The sequence below is a fragment of the Metarhizium brunneum genome, chromosome 5 (assembly GCF_013426205.1).
Source record: "Metarhizium brunneum chromosome 5, complete sequence".
NCBI classification, from domain to species: Eukaryota; Fungi; Ascomycota; class Sordariomycetes; order Hypocreales; family Clavicipitaceae; genus Metarhizium; species Metarhizium brunneum.
The window spans coordinates 4,128,249-4,147,154 of NC_089426.1; the positions used below are offsets into that span (position 1 = coordinate 4,128,249).

Below are 18,906 nucleotides of genomic sequence, written 5' to 3' on the forward strand. Positions count from 1 at the left end.
TTTTGCTTTATTAATAGCTTTAATTAGGGTTTTTAAAAGCTAAAAATAATTAATAATCTAATAAAAATACTATATTTTTAATAATAAAAAGGCTTTAAAGTCTTAATACTTTTATAAGTTATTTATAATAGCTTTAATTTATTACCTTATAGCTAAAAAGCTACCCTTTTATATCTATATAATATATATAATAAAAGCTTTATTTTTATTATTATTTATAGCTTATAGCTGGCTAATTACTAGCTAAGAAATTATAAAAAAAGCTATAATAATATATTAAATAATTAATTTACTAATATTAAAGCATTTAATAGCTTTTTATATAAATATTTAGCATTATTATTATAGTATTATTATTATATAATAAGGCTATTTAAGTGCTTATATTTATATTATTAGATTAATAGCCTTAATTATTAAAAGTAAAAAGCTAGCTTTAATATTAACTTTAGATTAAGTAATTATAATAAAATAAGTAAGTTATAATAGCTTTATATTAGTTATTAATCTTATTTTATAAGTAAATTAATAATAAAAAAATTAAAAAGTAGGTGCTAGCTGTCCTGGACTTTTATGGCTGTCCTAGAATTTTATGGCCAACTAAGTGGAAAAGGGTCCACTTAGTTGCCAATAGGTACAAGAGAAAAGTATAAGAATTTTGGTTACGCCCCTTTTTATGGAGCTTCTTAGCTAGTAGTAGCTAGCAAGACACGGATACATATTAACTACACGTTGCATGAAAATTCCTTCCAGGGTATAACAAATGGTTGCAATTCCGCGGCATAATCTACCCTAGGCTTCTACTTTGCAACTAGACAGCGAATCCGACGATGTCGTCAACCAAGTTACCTTGCAGCCCGTTGAAGCAGTCCGGTTTACTACGCCTCATAAGGCAGCTTGCTTCCACTGACGGCGTTAGCAGGTTGTCGCAAAAAAACGCGACCTAGTTGAACAGCAGTAATAGGATAGTTCCTCCTTGCATTTCCGTTGACACGGCTACTACACGCCTTCCAGCGGAAATAGGAGCTGAATTATACATACCAATTGTAATTCCACGGCTGCTGCGGCCTTTTTGTTCAGTCTGATATCAGACCACCAGCTGAGCTGGCGTTTAATCGGGACCATGAACGAGACCACGACAGACTTGGTATCAGGCCTATAAGGAAAATAAAGAGACAGGCTTGGATAATGGAACGGATTATAAAGTAAAAGTTTTTGAATCTAATAGCCCGGCTACGAGCTTTGAACCCTACCGCTCGACGAATTCAGCATAAAAGCTTGCAAAAAACAAGGCATTCACTTTTTACAAATACGTTTTAAAACAAGGCGAATTTCCGAATTTTACATCTCTCTGTGTGTGTACATGTTTTGTATGGCATATGCGTACTTTGCAACCACTCTTGACCGAGCATGCGCATTTGCTCTGCTCGTACACTGTGACAAGGGCCTAGCTTGGAGCAATTACTCAATTCATCTAATAACAGTCTTTGGTATCAAGGGTCCTTGGTTTTCCTCAAGGCCTTGAGGGACCGAAGCCGTCTATTTATACAAGAAGTCCGTGAGGGACTTTGCCCTGGGTCTCGTGACCGTAGCCCTTGTGTGACCAGCCATTTCCGTGTAACATACACGATGGCTCGTAGTTGACCCCATCACTCATAAACGCCGGATCTATATGAAGTGCGGCCTCGGGGTCTTGACTCATTCACGATCTTGCAGATCTTGTCTGGTTCTTTCGTTTTTTTGTTCCCAAGCTGATAATTATAATTGAATTGGGCAAGCTGCACACTGCCCCTTGTCACAAACGACAGCACAGGATATTGACAACACGCCTTGCTGGCCATCATGTCGCTGCCCCATTTGAGATATCTAGAGTTCTAGGGTCTACTCCATTCCGAAAAACGCTCCTTGCCGAGAATTAGCATGTTCCGCCAACACCATTCATGACGTCTCCATCGCCTATCCCTCGTTTCGCGTCGGGTCAAGCGTCCCGTTGCTATGTGACAGTTTCCCAGACTCCTCAGCGGAAAACTCGTCCATGAGACGAATAAAATCCGGCATGGGCGGAAAATCCGCAAAATGCCACTTGATGCGCTCCCAATCTGTAGCTCCGTTAGCAACATGTTTCGCAGGCCAAAGTCGGAACGGAGTCTTGTCTTGTGTTTACATAGCGGCCACCATCCGGCAAACTCCCAGTCAATAAGATACAACTTCCCATCTGCGGCTCGGATAATATTCCGCGGGCATATATCCGCATGAACAAAAGCGACTTGGTCCGGCTGGCGAGGAAACTCCGCAAAGTCGGTCCGCTCATCAAGGACGGATACGAAATCAGCAGACTCGACAAACGGACCAAGCCCGGCTGGTCCATCGTCTTCCACGCCGAGTGCTCCGTCGCGAACTGGTCCGCCGCCGACTGACGCGGCAGCCATGCCACCGAGCCCAGAGGGCGGGCAACATGCATGAAGCTGCCTCACGCTGTCCCACACCTGGGCGACGGCTTTGCGCTTCTCCTCGTCGGTCAGACGAGTCCACAGGTCCTCGAGAGATTCGCCACTTATGTAGTCCATGGCGATGAATAGTCCTTGGCGTAGCTGATATGTCCGATGGATACGGGGCAGAGGCACCGACGTGCTCGAGGCGGCATACTGCATGGCTTCCAGTTCCTGCTGCGAGCACGGCCCTTTGATCAGTTGCCGGCTCGACACTTGCACGATTTTCCGCTGCTCGTCGTACATGATCTTCCTGCCGAGGCGCATGCGGATGGGGAGTAACCATTCTTCGAGCCTGCGCACCAGGCTGCAGAGAAAGTTGCCCCAGAAGCCTTGGCCAATACCTCGGTCCTCTGCTGTAGTCATTCTGTCTCTGTGAAATTATGCGATGACAAATTTTGGCATTGGGCAGAGAATACAAGTTGTCGGAGCCGATATCCGAGTCGCTGTGCGATACGCAAACGCCTTGATCGGAGCTGAGCGACAGGCCGAGGGGATGGAAGCGCGGCAAGGCGGTTCAACAGTCGGTTGGGAAGAGATCAATGTTGCCTTGTCAGACAGGCGCATACGACAACGAGGGGAAGGCACATTCGAGAATTGTTTCAAGCAAGTCGAGGTGGCAAACGTTCGTCGGACGATGGCCGATGACCCCACGCGGGCAAGCAAGTAAGAAGCAGCTTGAGGGTTCAAATGTTGCACAAGAAGCTGCGGCCTCGAGGCGGCGAGGTCCCGAGCCGTCAACTGGTGTGTTGACAGATGGTGGTCGATGCTTTATTGGTCCGGAGAGCAGAGAGGCCCAAGCAGTGAGCACTAGCAAGGAAGAGGATTTGAGCTATCAGATCTGCGATGAGCCGATGTTTTTCACCCGCGCATTGATGACGGGGTACAGTCAGCTGATCGACGGCATATCGTAGGAGTGCATTTCCGCCTCTTGTCTTCTGATAAACAGTCAAGACTCAAGAGTGCGAGCCAAGACCTCCTGTCGATATTGGTGGTCAGACCGACTGTACCGCGATATCCACGTTTGTCATGACTCGGCAAATAGCACGTTGCATGGCTTGTCTGGGGGCCGCTCAATCTCGGAGAAATTGCAACAAGGTACATATTCATGACGTATTGCCATGACAATCATGTCATATGTCATGCAGTGAGAGATGAAATCAAGCGCCTGGGAGCTTGAGACGATACGTACTCGGCTGTTTGAACTGACCGACTTGTCCATGACTTGTCGATTTGAAAGCCTGTGTTTGATGAGATTTACAAGTGCGTCTAAGAGAAGCAAGACTGTGCTTCAAGACGGTGTCGAGTTTGTGCTTCACCGCGCTTTGTTATGCTGACGTTATACCGGCAAAGGCTTCGTTTGCTCGTCTGATCCGTTCGTGGAGGGTGATATGAGACAAGTTCTGGGCCCCTTCCATGTAATTCAATGCAACTCCCATGCATCATATTCCGGCCAGTGCGGGGGAAATTAGTATTACGTTTGGTTTGGAAAAGAGGGAGAGAATAATACTATGGGCTGAATCTGCTGTAGTGACAAGGCCAACGCACATTCATCTGACACTGAAAAACTATATATAACCCTCTTTCATCTCCCAATTTCACCGTTCAGCATCTTCATTCGCAAAGAATTCAGACAAACTCCATCAACAGCACAACTACCTACTTCATATCCATCCAACATGCAGTTTTCTACCCTCATTACTCTGGTTGTCAGTATGGTTGCCGTTGCTACACCCGTGGCTGCTGGGAAATGCTGCTCTGCCTCCTGCGGAGCTTGCCTGGGGGGGACCTCCTGCTCTGTAAGTTGCAACCGATTATCCTCTATCCAAGGTCTAGATTATCTGACCAATACCTAGACCAACGGTGAATGCAGCGGTGTGGGTGCTCCTTACCACCGCTGTTGCAAGAAGTAAAACACAGGACAGCCTGCATCAATTTGACGGCCGATTATTGTGGGTTAGTTTACCAAGTGCCTGGGTTATTGTTGCTCTTAGTAAAGAGGTACGCCGATCAGATGGACCAAGTTATCTTGGGGCCTGTTTGTATTCCGCACATTCATTATTGGAATCAATTGGTGTGGTGGAAGTCTTTCATTCGTTTAGCTCAATAAACGCCCTCAGATTCTCTAGCACTTTGATACTATAATCGTGAGAATCAAACTCATGCCATGGAGTTATTTGGGGCGAAAGACTGGGCAAAGTGGCACGGGATATTATAAATGTCACCGTAACCGCACCCCCTAGACCACGTAGCAATGGAAGTGACCGTTGATATTTTAGAGGCAAAATAAGGCTTTAGCAGCACCCAAGAGGTCAGTGGTGGGCTATTATGATACCTTGTTACGGTACCAAAGTCTGAGGTGGTCGCGGCGCGGTTGACCTGAGTGGCACGGTGCTATACATGTAATTTTATACCAGACGGTAAAAGGTATCAATTGATATATGTAGTGCTGGCTGGGTACAGGCAAGGTGCCAGCACCGTTATAAGCCACACGGTTACAGATAGTGCCAAAAGCCGCTACACACCCCCCAAAGAAAAAACACGTGACACGTGACACTTGACACAACAATAATACCAAATATATTGTACTATTTTCTAGTATATTATACTATTTTCTAGTATATTATACTATTTTCTAGTATATTATACTATTTTCTAGTATATTATACTATTTTCTAGTATATTCTACTATTTTCTAGTATATTCTACTATTTTCTAGTATATTATACTATCTTCTAAGAGAAATATTTTATACTCTTAGTTAAGAGGACTAGAAATAAAAGAAATATTACCAGAAATAGCTAGCTTTATTAGTATAGTTTAACTCTTATAGGGTAGCCTTGATGCTAGTTCCATACCATGTACTGCTGAGTATAGCAGCTCAAGTGCTATTAATTCAATTTCTAGCGTCGCCTTCCGCATGACGCAGCCCCATGTGCAAGGCTGCTGCCCAGGTCAAAACTCCATGCCACGATCCTCCTCGATTCTCCTCAATTGAACATCTCCATCATGTTATAGCACACGCGCTCCCCCCCCCTTCGCCATGGTGCTCACCCGCGCTCGAACACGCGCTGCTGGGCCAGAGACTCAACGTCACACGTGCTCACGCCCTGATGGTACGAAGCTCGATCTCCATGCCGATACTACGACTGCTAATTTGCAATAGCACCAGCCCGCGGGAAAAAGGGTAACAAAAGAAAGCTTCAGGACGCCCGACAACAGAGTACGATGGAGAGGGCGAAATTACTTGGCCGACGAAACGAGGATGAGCAGCAAAGTGTCAATTGTTCGGTCACATATTTCACTCCGACCGACCACAAACCCAACCCGATCGCCTCTTGGGTACAGAACAATCACTGGCCCGAATCTTTCTTCGATCGCAGCCTGGCTCAGCAAGCTCCGTAACCCCAAGCGACCAAAAACCAAGAGAGGAAAAGAGTGCCCGCTACCGAGACGTACGTTATAATGAAGAATTACAAGACAAAAAAAGCTACATGATGGACTCTGAGCAAGGAATTTCCGACGAGAGTAAAAAGCAAATTGTTATACTGTTAAACTCCGAGCAGGAGCCCCCGCAAGACTCGTCCTTTAGCGACACATTGTTCTCCAGGACATGCCAGAGCGTCGTGGATCGGAATGAAGCGCGGATAAATCGCGACATTACCCCCGAGCTTGTTCCTGCGCATCGTGGCGCGCGAAAGCTGGGATGCCTTGTTGAAAGTACAAACGAAGGATGGAGTAACTCCATGCCCTTAACAAACCCCCGCCCGCAGCCAGATTACTCTGTTGGTTTCAAGAGAGGGGCATTTTCTGAAGCTCAGCTGGAGAGAATGGCCCCGATGATTGGCAACAGGATTGCCGGAGATCAATCGAAGATTATGGCAACGTACCTAATTTACTTCCCATTTCTGTCATGCGAAGTCAAGTGTGGCTCTACGTCGCTGGAAGACGCGGACCGCCAGAACGCTCATACGGCAACATTGGCCGTACGAGGTGTTGTTGAATTATTCATGGTATTGAAGCGCGAACATGAGATTGATCGCAAGATCCTGGCATTTTCTGTCTCGCACGATCATCGACAAGTGCGACTTTACGCCCACTACGCTGATATTAAGGAGGGAGATGCAAAATACTACCGTTATACAATCCGCACATTTGACTTTACAGAACTTGATGGCAAGGAGAAATTCACGTCATATCGTTTCATCAAGAACGTATATGAAATCTGGATGCCGCAACATTTCTCGATGATATGTTCCGCCATTGACCAACTCCCTGGTTATTCGAATCCGGATGTGACCTCGCTTCAAGAATCCGCCCTTTCCCATGATCTCGAAAGGTACAGCCCGTCACAATCGCAGTCACAGTCGGAAATCGAATCTGCCCACGAATCGCAACAAGACGCTACTCCAAACACATCACTCACTGGGGCAGGTCCCGCCAAAGCGTAATAGCACCAAGGCGGTGCTAATATTACTCTCATTAGTCTTAGTTAGAAGAGTTTAGCGGATACAATCGAAACTTCATACTATAATTCTATTACGGCCTGTACAATCAGGTGTAAGGCAGTACACTTGCGTCGTGACAAGAGCCTTGCCATGTCATTATGACGGCGCCGCGTAAATTGATTAAGCAAAGCGAAAAGAGGAAAGAATGCCCTTCTTGCTTTACTTCTTTTATAAGAGTCTCTGAGTGCTGCGCTACCACAATCCCAAGCCTCATGTAATCAACAGCATTAATGGTGCCGCAGGCGGAAGCTCCGGAGGGCATAATACAAAAAGAAGCTCTGGGAAATGATGCTAGCAGCTTTAAAAGGCTTAAATTCAGAAGCTTTGATAAGCGTCAATTTCGGTCTGCCTGGCTTATTACTTGCACCTATGAAAAGGGCGTACATTGTCATCGGACCTAGTAAAGGCAACAGGTATATCCAGGACAAGCCGTCGTCTAGTGCTTGCGAAAACAAAACCCGGTCAAGACCATGCCCTGAACGACAGGCTATAAGAATTACATCCAGATGAGACAACCTGGGCGGCCTCGACTAAGCATTTGTAATCCGGTTTAAACACTCAACACCCAAACGTGCGGTTTTAACCTAGAGAAACAAGCTGCTGATTTTCCTGAAAGTCGTCAAGAAGGGGTAATAAAGCGTGGATAAGTAATGGAGTCCAAGGACCCGGGCACCGTACGCGATCAGCCCTTTCGAGCAGACTATGCACATAAGCACTCCCCGTTGACTGCTTCTGCTTCTGCTTGCGCAGAGCGTCGAGAGAAGCCAGAAGGCGCCTGCCACGGATGGCAAGGGACGTGGTGCGAAGAACTGGATGCGGTGACAGCCAGCTTGTACGGCGACATTGTCCAAGTACGGTGTGTCGCTTCGTGCAACCATGTTATCAAGTGTGGAAGGGAGCGCGACGGGCTTGCAGGGGAGCATGGCATCGTAGCCGTGGGTAGGCGCCGGGTGGTTTGTTCCTGAGACCATGCAGGACCAGGTGTATGTATAAGCTTTGGTTGGTTAGTTGGGAGGCAGGCCGTTTATGTGTCTTGGCAATTGATGCGCAGTTGGTGTAATTCTCCGGAGCTCAGGCCAAGATGCGTCATCTTCAGGGTTGAGACAGCACGAGATGAGGTCCGAGTAGTTGATGCGCGTGGATGTTGCCCAGTCACGTACTTTGAGTAGTTGTCATGTTTGCTTGAATCATCATCATCCTGTCTATTTAGTAAGACAAGCCTTCTTTTGGAGTTTACTAGGTTGAGCAGTCTCCAGAAGTGTTGAGACTTGAAACTCGACGGCGCTTTTATCAGGTCGTCTGCTGGTTCTGATTGATTTATAGGTATTCTACTAGAAACCTACCCTTTTTAAATTCTTACTTGAATTATATATTCTCCATATTAATATATTATGCGTCAAGATTACTAATAGAGAACGGAGGAACACAGATGAAATTGGCAGAAAATCTGGGCTCGGAGACTCGAGTGCTTGAAAGTGATAGCTGAATGTGTAAGTTTAGCAGATTTCACGCCATCTTTCAACTTATTCTGAATTTCTAGCATATTGTTATTTATTGGACTAGCTTGCAAGCTTTGTAGAAAAGAATATTTCTATCTAAATCTCGCCTTCCATTGTCCCAACTTGATAAATAGTGTGTCAAGAGTTCAAGGTAAATAGCAAGTCTGTCGTGTCATCATTCGTCGCGGCGCACTGTGAAATTTCTTGCCCGTACCAGTCCTAAAGTTGAAAAAGAAATATAAGATGCAAAAAAGGCCGCGGCAAACAGGACCTGGCGAGCACGGCGGGCATGTTGTGTTAGCAAAGCCCTTTGCCACCAGGATGGTACGGACGCTATTAAAAGCATGATAGGAAAGACTACTCACGGCGCTTGCCCAGAATGGCATCCCCAGGCCTAGCTCACGCTCGCCGCCGAGATGCGAGCCGAGGTCGAAGATGGTCGCCATTGATAAAGTCCCCAAAGACGCCCCAGCCAGCTCCGTGAGCGCCTGACCTGCGTACAGACTCGCCGTGCTGGAGCCCTCGCGCTGGGCTATATCCCCGAGAATGCCCTGCATAGCTTGTGGGAACGGGATTCCAAAGGACACGATGATTGTGCCTAATCGACTCGGCCGTGACAATTAGCCAGAGGGGGTTTCTTGGTCCAAAGAGCGCAGGGAACATACCAAGTATGATAAAGATGGCGCTGGTACCGAAGCCAATGATTACGTTGCCCGCAGCAAGCAGAAACAGAGTCAACCTGCAAACGAGGATATCGATGCCGTCCTGGCGTGGATGTCTAGCCTTCCTGCCCACGACCAAGTTCGCTGCCGGAACCAGTACTACAAGGACTACTACGGCACAGACGGCTCTAATGGAGAGGAGATAGCCAGCGCGAGCCAGCGTCCACTCTAGGCGTTTCGAGGCAAACTGAAGGAGTAGAGGGCTGGACTGGATCGCAAAGGAGTGCACGAAGATCAAGGCAAACCAGCCCAGGGTTCCGTCATTACGGCGAGCCATGCCGTACAAGCGTCGAAGAGCATCTGCCATGTTTCTTTGTCCAACAGGCTTACGCTAGACACGCCATTAGTCAAAGACGGCAAGACAGGTGACTAAAACGCCAATGATATTCATACCTCGGGTGTTCTCTCCCGGTCCTGCCGCGACATGTTGACCAAGGGAGAGTACTGGGAGAGTGTCATGGTTTCCGGAAGAAGGAGTACTATGACAAAGGACATAAGCATCAGGGGCGAGCAAAACTTGAAGGGCAGCCAGAGGTCTTGGCTCAGGAACCACGAGCCCAGAGGCAGGGCGACAATGTCGGTAATATGGATAGCAGCGCCGAATATGTAAAATACCACCGAGCTACCAGACTATTCAGTGCTGGCAAAAAACCGAGGGGAACAGAATGCACGAACCGTTTTTCTTCAGCGCAAACATCGACAATGACGCTGTTGAGCACCGCCGTGAGCATCCGCGAACCACCACCCAGTGCCAGAAACAGCGACCCGAACCAGATGGATTTGGGAGAAAAGACGTCGTAGAAGTAGCCTGCCCGACTCAAGTTAGAAAGCACACACGGGGCTCGCCGCGACACCGTACGGGACGCCCTCACACACGATCAGGAACCAAACGTAGGCGAGCGCCTGGCCGGCTATGCACAGCATCAGCACGGGCTTCCTCCCCCATCGATCAGCCAGCCGTCCAAACGGAAGGGTCAGCAGAAGACCTGCCAGGCAGATACGCCGACGACGTCAGCGAACACGCAGCTCTCGCACTTTGGTCCACGAGGAAAACGAACCGGGGATGCTGTCGAGGCAGCGCTTCCAAGCGCGCAGATACGCCAGGGACACCTGGATATCCGCCACCTTGCAGAGAGACTCGTCGACGTATCCGAGCGGCGGGGGCCCGATGACGCCGGGGTCGCGCGGGGCGTAAAATGCCCGGCAGACGGTCATTTCGAGGAGGCGGACCTCGGGGGCGGCCGTGAGCGAGCCGCCAAAGTCGGCCACGACGGTCAGCAGGCCGCAGAGCAGAAGCACCGCGGGCCGGTTGTACTTGGGGGACGAGCCGGGGCTGCACGCGGCGACGAGGGGCGCGACCTCGTCGTCTGTATGGGCGTCGTGGCCGTCGGACGGCGCGTAGCTGGTTTCCATGACGGCGTCGTTTGGATTCGGCGTGGACGCTGGGAAGGTAGACCTACGAGGGGCATGTCGTGTATAAGACGCATCTACGGAGTGCACGAGGTGCGTATTGGGCTGGACGGATGATTGATCCCTTCTGCAGGTCGGCAGCCTGCCATTGGCAGCCGTCCCCTGGGTCGTGACGACTCGGGAGGATGGACGTGACGAGTCATCTGGCATCTGACGCTGTAGCATTGTGGCGGGGAACAAGGCAGGCCTTTTGTAATACGACAGCCGGAGTATCTGCTGCAGCAACGGTTTGTCACACGAACAGTCTGTAGGGAGTGGTTGGCATGTCGGGTTATTTTTATACGCGGCGCGGAGTATACTTGCACGTAACACGAGACATTTTGAGACACGGCACTATCCGCTGTCCGCAGAAGGCTTCATCTTGTCCAGATACGAGCAGCAGCTACGAGTAGAGTCCTTCTGAGACCTGGCCGATGTGCCGGGTCAGTTCTACAGTTTGCAATGTTGAAATGTTGCAGATGGCTGAGGCACACGACTGCGTCGTGACTGGGCAGCAGCCTCACCGGTCGCAAGGGTTGAGCATGCCAACCAGCTACTCTGTACTTGGGTAGCATCTCCTGACGCACCCGGGCTGCCATCAGGTCATTCCACCCCGGGCAACAGCCTCTCGGTGGCTTTCGTGCGCCAGCGGCAGGTAAACAATGGCTTATGCATCGTGCTCAAGCCGTCGACGGGGTACACCGCCCTTTTGCCTGGATCAAGGTGCCTCGTTGGATGACGAGGATAGCTGTGTGCTGTTTTCGCTATCGAGCACTTGCAGCGTGCTATCGCTGGTAATACAAGATGGGGAAAACACAACATGTTGGACGTGCTACGATTAAAGCGCATAGTCAAGCGTGCGGCTCGAACGTGCACATGTCACAAGCAAAGTATGGGTTTTGTTATAAATAGCACAGGGCTTACGTGAGACGTATTAAGTATAGAAATAGGACAGTCAACTTGCGTTAGAGTAGGGTTTCAATTATGCTCGGAGAGTCTGCGAAATTGGCTAGAGAGTTAGCATTCCCGTCTTGCGTGTAGCATCTGCCACACATCAAGTGAACCTACATCTACTGCATGAAGATATAAGCCCAGCCAATCATTCACTTATCCGCTTACCTCTACTTGAACACGAGCTCTGAACCTCTTGCCTTTCGATTGGGCGTTTATGCGTTCGCACACAAGCTACAACTACTATATCTACTTTAACTTTTCCTGGCTAGACTGTTCCATCCCGCCCGTTGCAGCTTTATCCGCCAATTGGTCGACATCAACCGGGGCCGTGTGGTGGCCATGGACGAGTTCGAGCGCAGGCGGCTGGTACGACTTTCGCGCGCTCAAAATCCAGTTGGAGCCGGCAATGACAATGATGACCCCAAAGGCGACGACGCAGTAGTTCATGTTGACCGCATCGACCGGCCTCGTCGGGGGCCAGACAAAGAGGACAGTCGTCAGCAGCGTCCAGGCCACGCTGGCGGCATTGCAAAAGTACCCCACCGAGTTGGGCAGCTTGAAGCTGCGGTTCTCGGGGAGCATGCACCGCCCGCGCAGCATGTTGATGCCCGGGGGGATGGCGTAGGTGACGGTGAAGCAAACGACGGCAGCCGAGATGATGGCGTTGAAGGCGCTGGTCGAGCCGAGAAATATCAGCCCGAGGACAATGTCCCACGCGAAGCACCAGAGGAGCCCGGCCACCGGGGCGCCGACCGTCGGGCTGACGCGCGCGAAATGGCGGTTAAAGGGCATGCCGCCGTCGCGGGCGAGCGCGTAGGCTATGCGCGCGCTGGTGGCCATGTCGTCGATGGCGCAGAGGACAAAGGAGAGCAGCGGGAAGAGCATGAGGCAGATGCTGCCGGCCTTGCTCCGCGTGGCCTGGTAGTAGATCTCGAGGAGTGGCTGCGAGGACGAGATGGCCGCCGGGACATCGCTGATGACGGCGAGGACGGCGGCGATGTAGCCGAAGCCGGTGACGACGGCCATGACGATGGCGTAGATGATGAGCCGCGGGCCCTGGCGCGTCGGGTTCGGCATCTCCTCGATCATGTGGATCGTCGAGTCGTATGCAGTCACGGAGAATGCCCTTTGACGGCGGTGTTAGCTAGTGAGTTGCAGCAGGCGACGGATCAAGGTGTACTTGCCCCTGCAGCAGACCGAGCTGCCAGGCCCAGCCGTCGGGCCAGCCGGACTCGTTGATGAATCCGCCAAAGACAAACTTGGCGCTCTGAAAGTTGGGCGCCGCACAGGCCAGGATGGCCACGAGGCTGATGACGAAGCCGGCAAGGGTGAAGAACATGTTGTACTTGTTCAGGTGGCTCAGGAAGCGGTTGGCGAGCAGGTTGTAGCTCAGGGCAATGGCGTCGACGGCAATGTACAGGAGGAATCGCTGCCACGGCGTCTGCTGAAAGCCCGGGTACATGAGCTCGGCGTAGCTCATGATGATGCCGCTCACGAGCAGGCAGTTGGCGCCGGCCAGGCACACCCACGCGGCGAGGTTGATCCAGCCGGTGATGTAGCTGACGGCGCGCCGGGTCGACTTCCAGCTCGCCACGGCCGCCCAGTGGTACTGGCCGCCGGCGGTGGGATAGGCCGAGAGGAACTCGGCGAGCGAGAGGCCGCAGCACAGGTTGAAGCCGCCGGCGATGACGATGCCCCAAACGGCGCTGCTCGGCCCGCCCGACGGCAGGGAGGCGTTGACCGTCGTGCCGATGGCGCACCACGTGTTGACAATGGCAAAGGCCATCCCCAGCATCGAGAGGTTGGAGAAGGAGTTGCGGTCAAGGTCGGACTTGATGCCCAGCAGCTCGAGGGAGGCGTCGGCCTCGGCGGTGGCCTTGGGGCGCCGCTGCCGAGCGGTGCCGTGGTTTTCCTCCATCTTGCCGGCTCGCCTTGTCTTTTGAGCGAGGTGTGACGGGAGCTTCCTACACAGTGGCCACTCGTAGAGCTTGAGACCGTGGCCAGGTCTTGAGCCCTTGTGCAACTATCGTCGGTTCAAGAGTCGGTCCGTGCCGCGCAGTGCCACGTGGGGAAGGGGGCCGAAGTGATGGACGAGACCAAGCATCAACCATGCGCGAGGGCATGCGTGCTTTAAACCGTCAAATCCTCCTCGATAAGGCTCCGCAAACCCCGGAGTTGAATTCCGATCAATGTTGGTGAGTGGAGGGCCCGACATGTTGGCTAGAATCTTGTTTTCTTCTGGGGTTACGCAAAGATGGAGATACGTGCCTCGCTAAAGCGAAAAGGGCAATTGGTAGCAAAGGAAAGCGAGTCAGCGTGCATGTGGGTCCCTCGATCCTGGGGCAGACATCGGATTTTTCAATCTTCCTTTCCAGGTCACCCCTGACTCCTTTTCCGATTCGGGACCTGTGACCTGTTGTTTCCCCGCATATCGTCAGTGAGGCTGAAGCGATTCGGCAGGCATCACATTCCAATGTTCCCACCGACCCGGATCAGAATCACGAGGTCACGCAACGGGTGCGCCGTGTGCAAATGCAAGAGGGTAGGCCAGCCATCCGCTGTCAGACGTGCCAGTGCTCGGCCGCTAACTGTGCGTCTTGCAGCTCAAGTGCGATGAAGCCAGGCCCAGTTGCTCGCGCTGTCAGAGACTGGGCATCGCGTGCCCGGGGTACCAGAAACCATTGAAGTGGACGACAAGTTTGCGAACCCCCGGAGGGACATCGAGTTCCCCCGTGGCAAGTCCGTCGAGACCGCCTCCGAATTGGGCCGCCTACTCCTTCGCCCAGCCTCCGGCCGAACCTCCTGCCCTGACTACGGTCGACGTCTCCGGCTCCGAACTGCTGGATCAGTTCACGAACCCCCTCGTAACCGGAGCCAATGGCATAACACAGCATGATGGCCTCGCGTCGGATTCGCCGTTTGACCATCTTTCGGGGGGTACGACGCCCTCGTTTGAGCAAACTCCAGGTCCAATGTCTGGTGGCATGTACCAGCCGTTCGATGAGGATGGCTGCTGGCCAAATAGTCTGTTGAGCGAGACAAGGTCGGAGTTCGACATGCCAACGCTCTTTGAGTCTCCGAGCCAGCCTTGGGGGTCTCGTTGCGAGATGCCGCTGGCGCAGGCGCTGCAGGATCACACGTCAATCCTGGTCGAGTACTATTTCAAAGAGGTGTGCGGAATGATGTCTTGCTACGACAGTCAAATGAATCCCTACAGAACAACCATTTCCAACATTTGGTCCGGCTCCCAATCGCTCTACTACGTCACCCAGAGCATGGCTGCTGCCTGTCTTTCCGACGTCATGCCCGGCCTCTCTTCTCTCGGTAAGCAGCTGCGAGACCAAGCAGCCTTGTGTCTGTCGATGGAAGCTCGCGAGTCTCAAATGGAAACCTCATCCCTACTGGCACTCGTCATGCTTGGAATGAGCCTCAGCTGGCACGACCCTGACAGTGTAGGCCAGCTCGAGTTTGAAATACTGGCCAAGACGGTCTCGTCTTCGGGCAGCGGCCAGATCAACTCGACTTTGGCCCATAAACATAAAAGGGTCTTTTTCTACAACTCCCTCGTCTACTGGCAGATGCTACTCGCCTTCGTGACGGACCGCGATTCCAATCTCCAGGGCATGACCCAAAACCAACCACAGCCAGCGCCATTCGAAGGGCCGGAAACATCGGAATCACACATACCACATCCTCAAACTGGTATCGGCATCCAAGTTCAGAGGCTCGTGGCAAAAGTGGCAAGCCTTGTTAGGAAGGAAAGAAATCGCATTCGCAATCGCCAGTTTGCCTCTAGAAATGATATTGACCAAGCCAAAACCGCCATTCTTGACGCGGAGCGCCTGCACTCGGAGCTGTGCGCAATCCAGCTGCCGCGTGAGGATGAGATTATCGACTCGGGCGATGAGATGACTCCGGCAGATCATCTCGTCAAGGTCGCCGAGGCATACAGGTGTACCGGTCTACTCCAACTCTACCGCAACTTTCCAGATCTGCTGTCGGCCCATGCGTCATTATGTAAACAAAAACCCCGGTCCGTCAGCTCGAGCACCCTTGAGGATTCTGGCCCCAGCTCAGATGCAGCATTCTCACAAGACGTGTGGCTGACTGGGCTGGCCCTCCACATTCTCGACTTGATACAGGATATTCCTACATCATCGAGGAGCCGGTCCATCCAGCCGTTGCTGTTTGTGAGCATCTGCAGTGAATTGGCTCTTGGCCGCGGGTCTGTCTCGCTTCCCGACGTGTTGATACCGCCCGTGGCAAGCATTGCCGCCAGCCCGCGGTTCAAAGCGCCGGCGACTGACCTCGATGTTTTGCGTGCAAGAAAGTTTGTCATTGCGCGCCTTTCGTCGTTTGAGAATATCCTCGCCGCCAAGCCCATACGGCGAATGCTGCTACTCGTTAAAGAAACGTGGAAGTGCATGGAAGAGAAACAACAGAATGTATACTGGATGGATGTCATGATGGAAAGGGGCTACGGGACCCTGATGGGGTGAGCTACGCGGCGAGTAATGATATTATCTGAGGCTGTGGTTGCATGTGTCGTTGTTGTATGATGCATGGGAGAGCGTAATGTGCCCCACGGCAAAGTCAAGTGGGTAGGAATGTAATGTGCTGGCCTTTTTTGCTCAACGCCGCGTCCATGACGGCTGGGCCGCGCTGATAGACATTAGAAGATGTCGGCATCTATTCATCGGACCGTGTAACAGCAGGGACCCGATCCCATCTTTTGTTCATTTTCATTTCCTTAATCTCGCAAGCCTGAGGGGAGCATTTCCCACAGAAATTCAGTCTCACGTTTCCAAGTTGTGCCATTGATGTAATTTTTTTGTTAAATTTTTTTTTTTGTTTCTCATTCAACTACGCCTTGGGCAGCACATCGTGTGCGCCAAAGACGTCGGCAAACGGATCATTCGACGGGTCCGGCTCATGCCTGTACTCCATGTAATCAACCACCTTCTGCACCAGGCCCGGGTGCTCGTCCTCGTACACGTGCCTCAGGAACGAGACCATGCCGTCGACGCCCGCGCTGACGCCCGACGTCGTCCACACCTTGCCGGCGGCCACCCACCGCGCGCGCGCGATCCAGTGCGTCCTGGGCCCGCACGCGACGACCTGCTCCCACACGGCCTTGTTGGACGTGGCGCGCAGGCCGTCGAGCAGGCCTGCGCGGGCGGCGATGCCGGAGCCCGTGCACACGGTGAAGAGGTACCTGAGCGACGGGAAGACGGTTTTTAAAAAGGCCATCTCGGGCTGGACCTGGTCCGTCGGGAGGCTGCCGAGCCCGCCGCCGAGGATGAGCACGTCGAGCGGGGGCGCCGTGTCGAACGTGTGCGTCGGGAGGTAGACCTGGGACGCTTTGAAGGTGAAGCTGTTGGAGGGCTGGGCGGCGGGCGGCCCCTCGCTGGGGTTGGCGGGCGACAGGGGCATGGGGACGCGGCGGTCCGTGGCGACGGGGCGCCCGATGATGGAGAGGGTCAGCTTGGAGCTGGGCAGGCAGTCGGCGAGCGTGTTGAGGCACTCGAGGGGGCCGGCGACGTCGAGGACCTCGAAGCCGGGGTAGAGGAGCACGCCGTAGGATAGGGGGGGTGATGACGGGGGCGCGGCCATGGTTGTGAATCGCGGCAGGGCCGTTGGCGAAGAGACAAGATGGCGATGGCGATGGCGGCTCGGTAGTAGATGGTCGATGGTGGAGGTGGCAGAGAGAGAATGTTTGCAAATGAGCATCAGATGAAGGGATGGCGGGACAAGGCAAGACGCTGGGCCATGTTGCGATGGAGGAGGGGAATTGCACGATGACGATAGAGGCCATAGAGGGGCAATTTACACAGATTTCCATGGAAATGGCCTGGAGGATCCTGTTACGTTATGCTGTCGTTGCATGCAACGTGGATTGTTGCCCGGGCCAAGAAGCAGTCCTATTGGATGCCCAGGATGTCGACTCTGGGCGTGGAGGATGTACATGTACGGAGTACGTCGACACGTCTGGTATACCAGACTACCTAAGTACCTAGGTAGGTATTGGGCGCCGGACCTAGCGCCACTCGGCAAGCTTACTCGCCGGCCGTTTCGGCTCGCCGGGAACGGCCGTGAGTCGATTTGGACGCGGTGCTCAAAGCGGCGACATCCAATCATTGTTGACGACGCAGCCACTCCGCGACGACATGTGTGCAAACGCTGAGATGACTTTATTATTCCGCGAGTTTTATTTGTTTCCCCCAACTGGTGAGCAAGATTGCGGGAATTTTCCACGATCCACCCCAGATGGCCCCGCTGAAGAAACTGCATCGACCTTTTTAATGAGATTGGATGGAGTACTGGGCTTCCCTGCAAATGTACCGGCGGCATATTGGGGGCAGAGGGGCTCCAAAAGCCCACTTGCCTGCCCGAGATCGAATCCTTGGAATCTGGTCGGGCTCCTCGTGGACAAAAATGCTGATCAAGACCGTCTGCAGAATCGTCTCTTCCAAGAGCATCATGTGGCCCAACAAGGTTTTTGCACATGTCCAAGAAGGGACGGTGTGGCAAGGACTCGGCGGAGCGTGTGGACTCTTGGAGTAATCACTCAATTCATCTGCTACTAGCCTTTGGTATTCGAGGACTTTGGCTGTCTTCAAGACGTGGATGACCACAGAGCTCTATTATACAAGAAGTCAGTGAGAGCCTTTTGCCATAGGTCTCGTCGTGGTAGCCCTCGTGTACCACCCGTTGATAGTCGACATGGTGCGATTACCATGACACAGGAACCTCAAAAATATCGAATAGACACAGCAGACGCCTTCTACAGTTTTAAAGGTATACTATGCAAGGCGCTCCAAGTATGAGCAGTCTCCCAGTCCCCATTAGTGCTATTCTCAAACAGTTTATCCCGTCAAGTCGAGGTAGTAGCTTCTTGCTTAGGACCCATCTCACGCCAAGCAGAAGAGCACTGCGCACAACACCACAAACTGGTGGAAGATGTCGTACCGACTCGACAAACTTGGCGAGTCGCGCACGGGGTCCAATGCGGCAAGCCAGAGCTCGTACCTTGACATTGGTCCCGTCATATTTCGTCAACAGTTTCTAAGACCGGTACCGCGGGTTCCCCTAGTGATGAGGGTCACGTCGCTCTTGAGCGAAAATGCCGTTGGCCGCAATGAACTCTCGGCCATGACATGTTGATCTTGACTCAAGGTTAGGACAATTTTGCCCATTTCGCCGCCCCGGGGCTTGTGTAGACCTGAGGGAATCTGAGAAATTGGTAAAATAAACCGACACGGGCTTGATAGGAACGACGACGTGG

At 52.1% G+C, this 18,906-nt stretch overlaps 6 protein-coding genes across 6 annotated transcripts; 2 read left to right on the forward strand and 4 right to left on the reverse strand.

Moving 5' to 3' along the window:
• Positions 1-1,956: 1,956 nt before the first annotated feature.
• Positions 1,957-2,855, reverse strand: G6M90_00g092820 (uncharacterized protein; the record flags this gene model as incomplete). The annotated part of the gene is made up of 2 exons (XM_014686440.1): positions 1,957-2,099; positions 2,165-2,855. 2 exons carry the CDS (start codon positions 2,853-2,855, stop codon positions 1,957-1,959), a joined length of 834 nt encoding a protein of 277 aa, XP_014541926.1.
• A 3,131-nt stretch (positions 2,856-5,986) lies between these two features.
• On the forward strand, positions 5,987-6,940 carry G6M90_00g092830 (uncharacterized protein; the record flags this gene model as incomplete). Its single annotated transcript, XM_014686441.1, has 1 exon — positions 5,987-6,940. The coding sequence occupies one exon, from the start codon at positions 5,987-5,989 to the stop codon at positions 6,938-6,940; it is 954 nt and encodes a 317-aa protein (XP_014541927.1).
• Positions 6,941-8,671: 1,731 nt separating this feature from the next.
• Positions 8,672-10,631, reverse strand: atnC_6 (MFS efflux pump atnC; the record flags this gene model as incomplete). The annotated part of the gene is made up of 7 exons (XM_066131423.1): positions 8,672-8,767; positions 8,862-9,094; positions 9,162-9,549; positions 9,612-9,840; positions 9,894-10,026; positions 10,091-10,204; positions 10,277-10,631. 7 exons carry the CDS (start codon positions 10,629-10,631, stop codon positions 8,672-8,674), a joined length of 1,548 nt encoding a protein of 515 aa, XP_065987437.1.
• Positions 10,632-11,867: 1,236 nt separating this feature from the next.
• HNM1_5 (Choline transport protein) lies at positions 11,868-13,539 on the reverse strand (the record flags this gene model as incomplete). Its single annotated transcript, XM_014686443.2, has 2 exons — positions 11,868-12,747; positions 12,806-13,539. 2 exons carry the CDS (start codon positions 13,537-13,539, stop codon positions 11,868-11,870), a joined length of 1,614 nt encoding a protein of 537 aa, XP_014541929.2.
• A 555-nt stretch (positions 13,540-14,094) lies between these two features.
• Positions 14,095-16,120, forward strand: BEA4_2 (Beauvericin cluster-specific repressor BEA4; the record flags this gene model as incomplete). The annotated part of the gene is made up of 2 exons (XM_014686445.1): positions 14,095-14,163; positions 14,225-16,120. 2 exons carry the CDS (start codon positions 14,095-14,097, stop codon positions 16,118-16,120), a joined length of 1,965 nt encoding a protein of 654 aa, XP_014541931.1.
• A 364-nt stretch (positions 16,121-16,484) lies between these two features.
• On the reverse strand, positions 16,485-17,234 carry G6M90_00g092870 (uncharacterized protein; the record flags this gene model as incomplete). Its single annotated transcript, XM_014686446.1, has 1 exon — positions 16,485-17,234. The coding sequence occupies one exon, from the start codon at positions 17,232-17,234 to the stop codon at positions 16,485-16,487; it is 750 nt and encodes a 249-aa protein (XP_014541932.1).
• Positions 17,235-18,906: the final 1,672 nt, after the last annotated feature.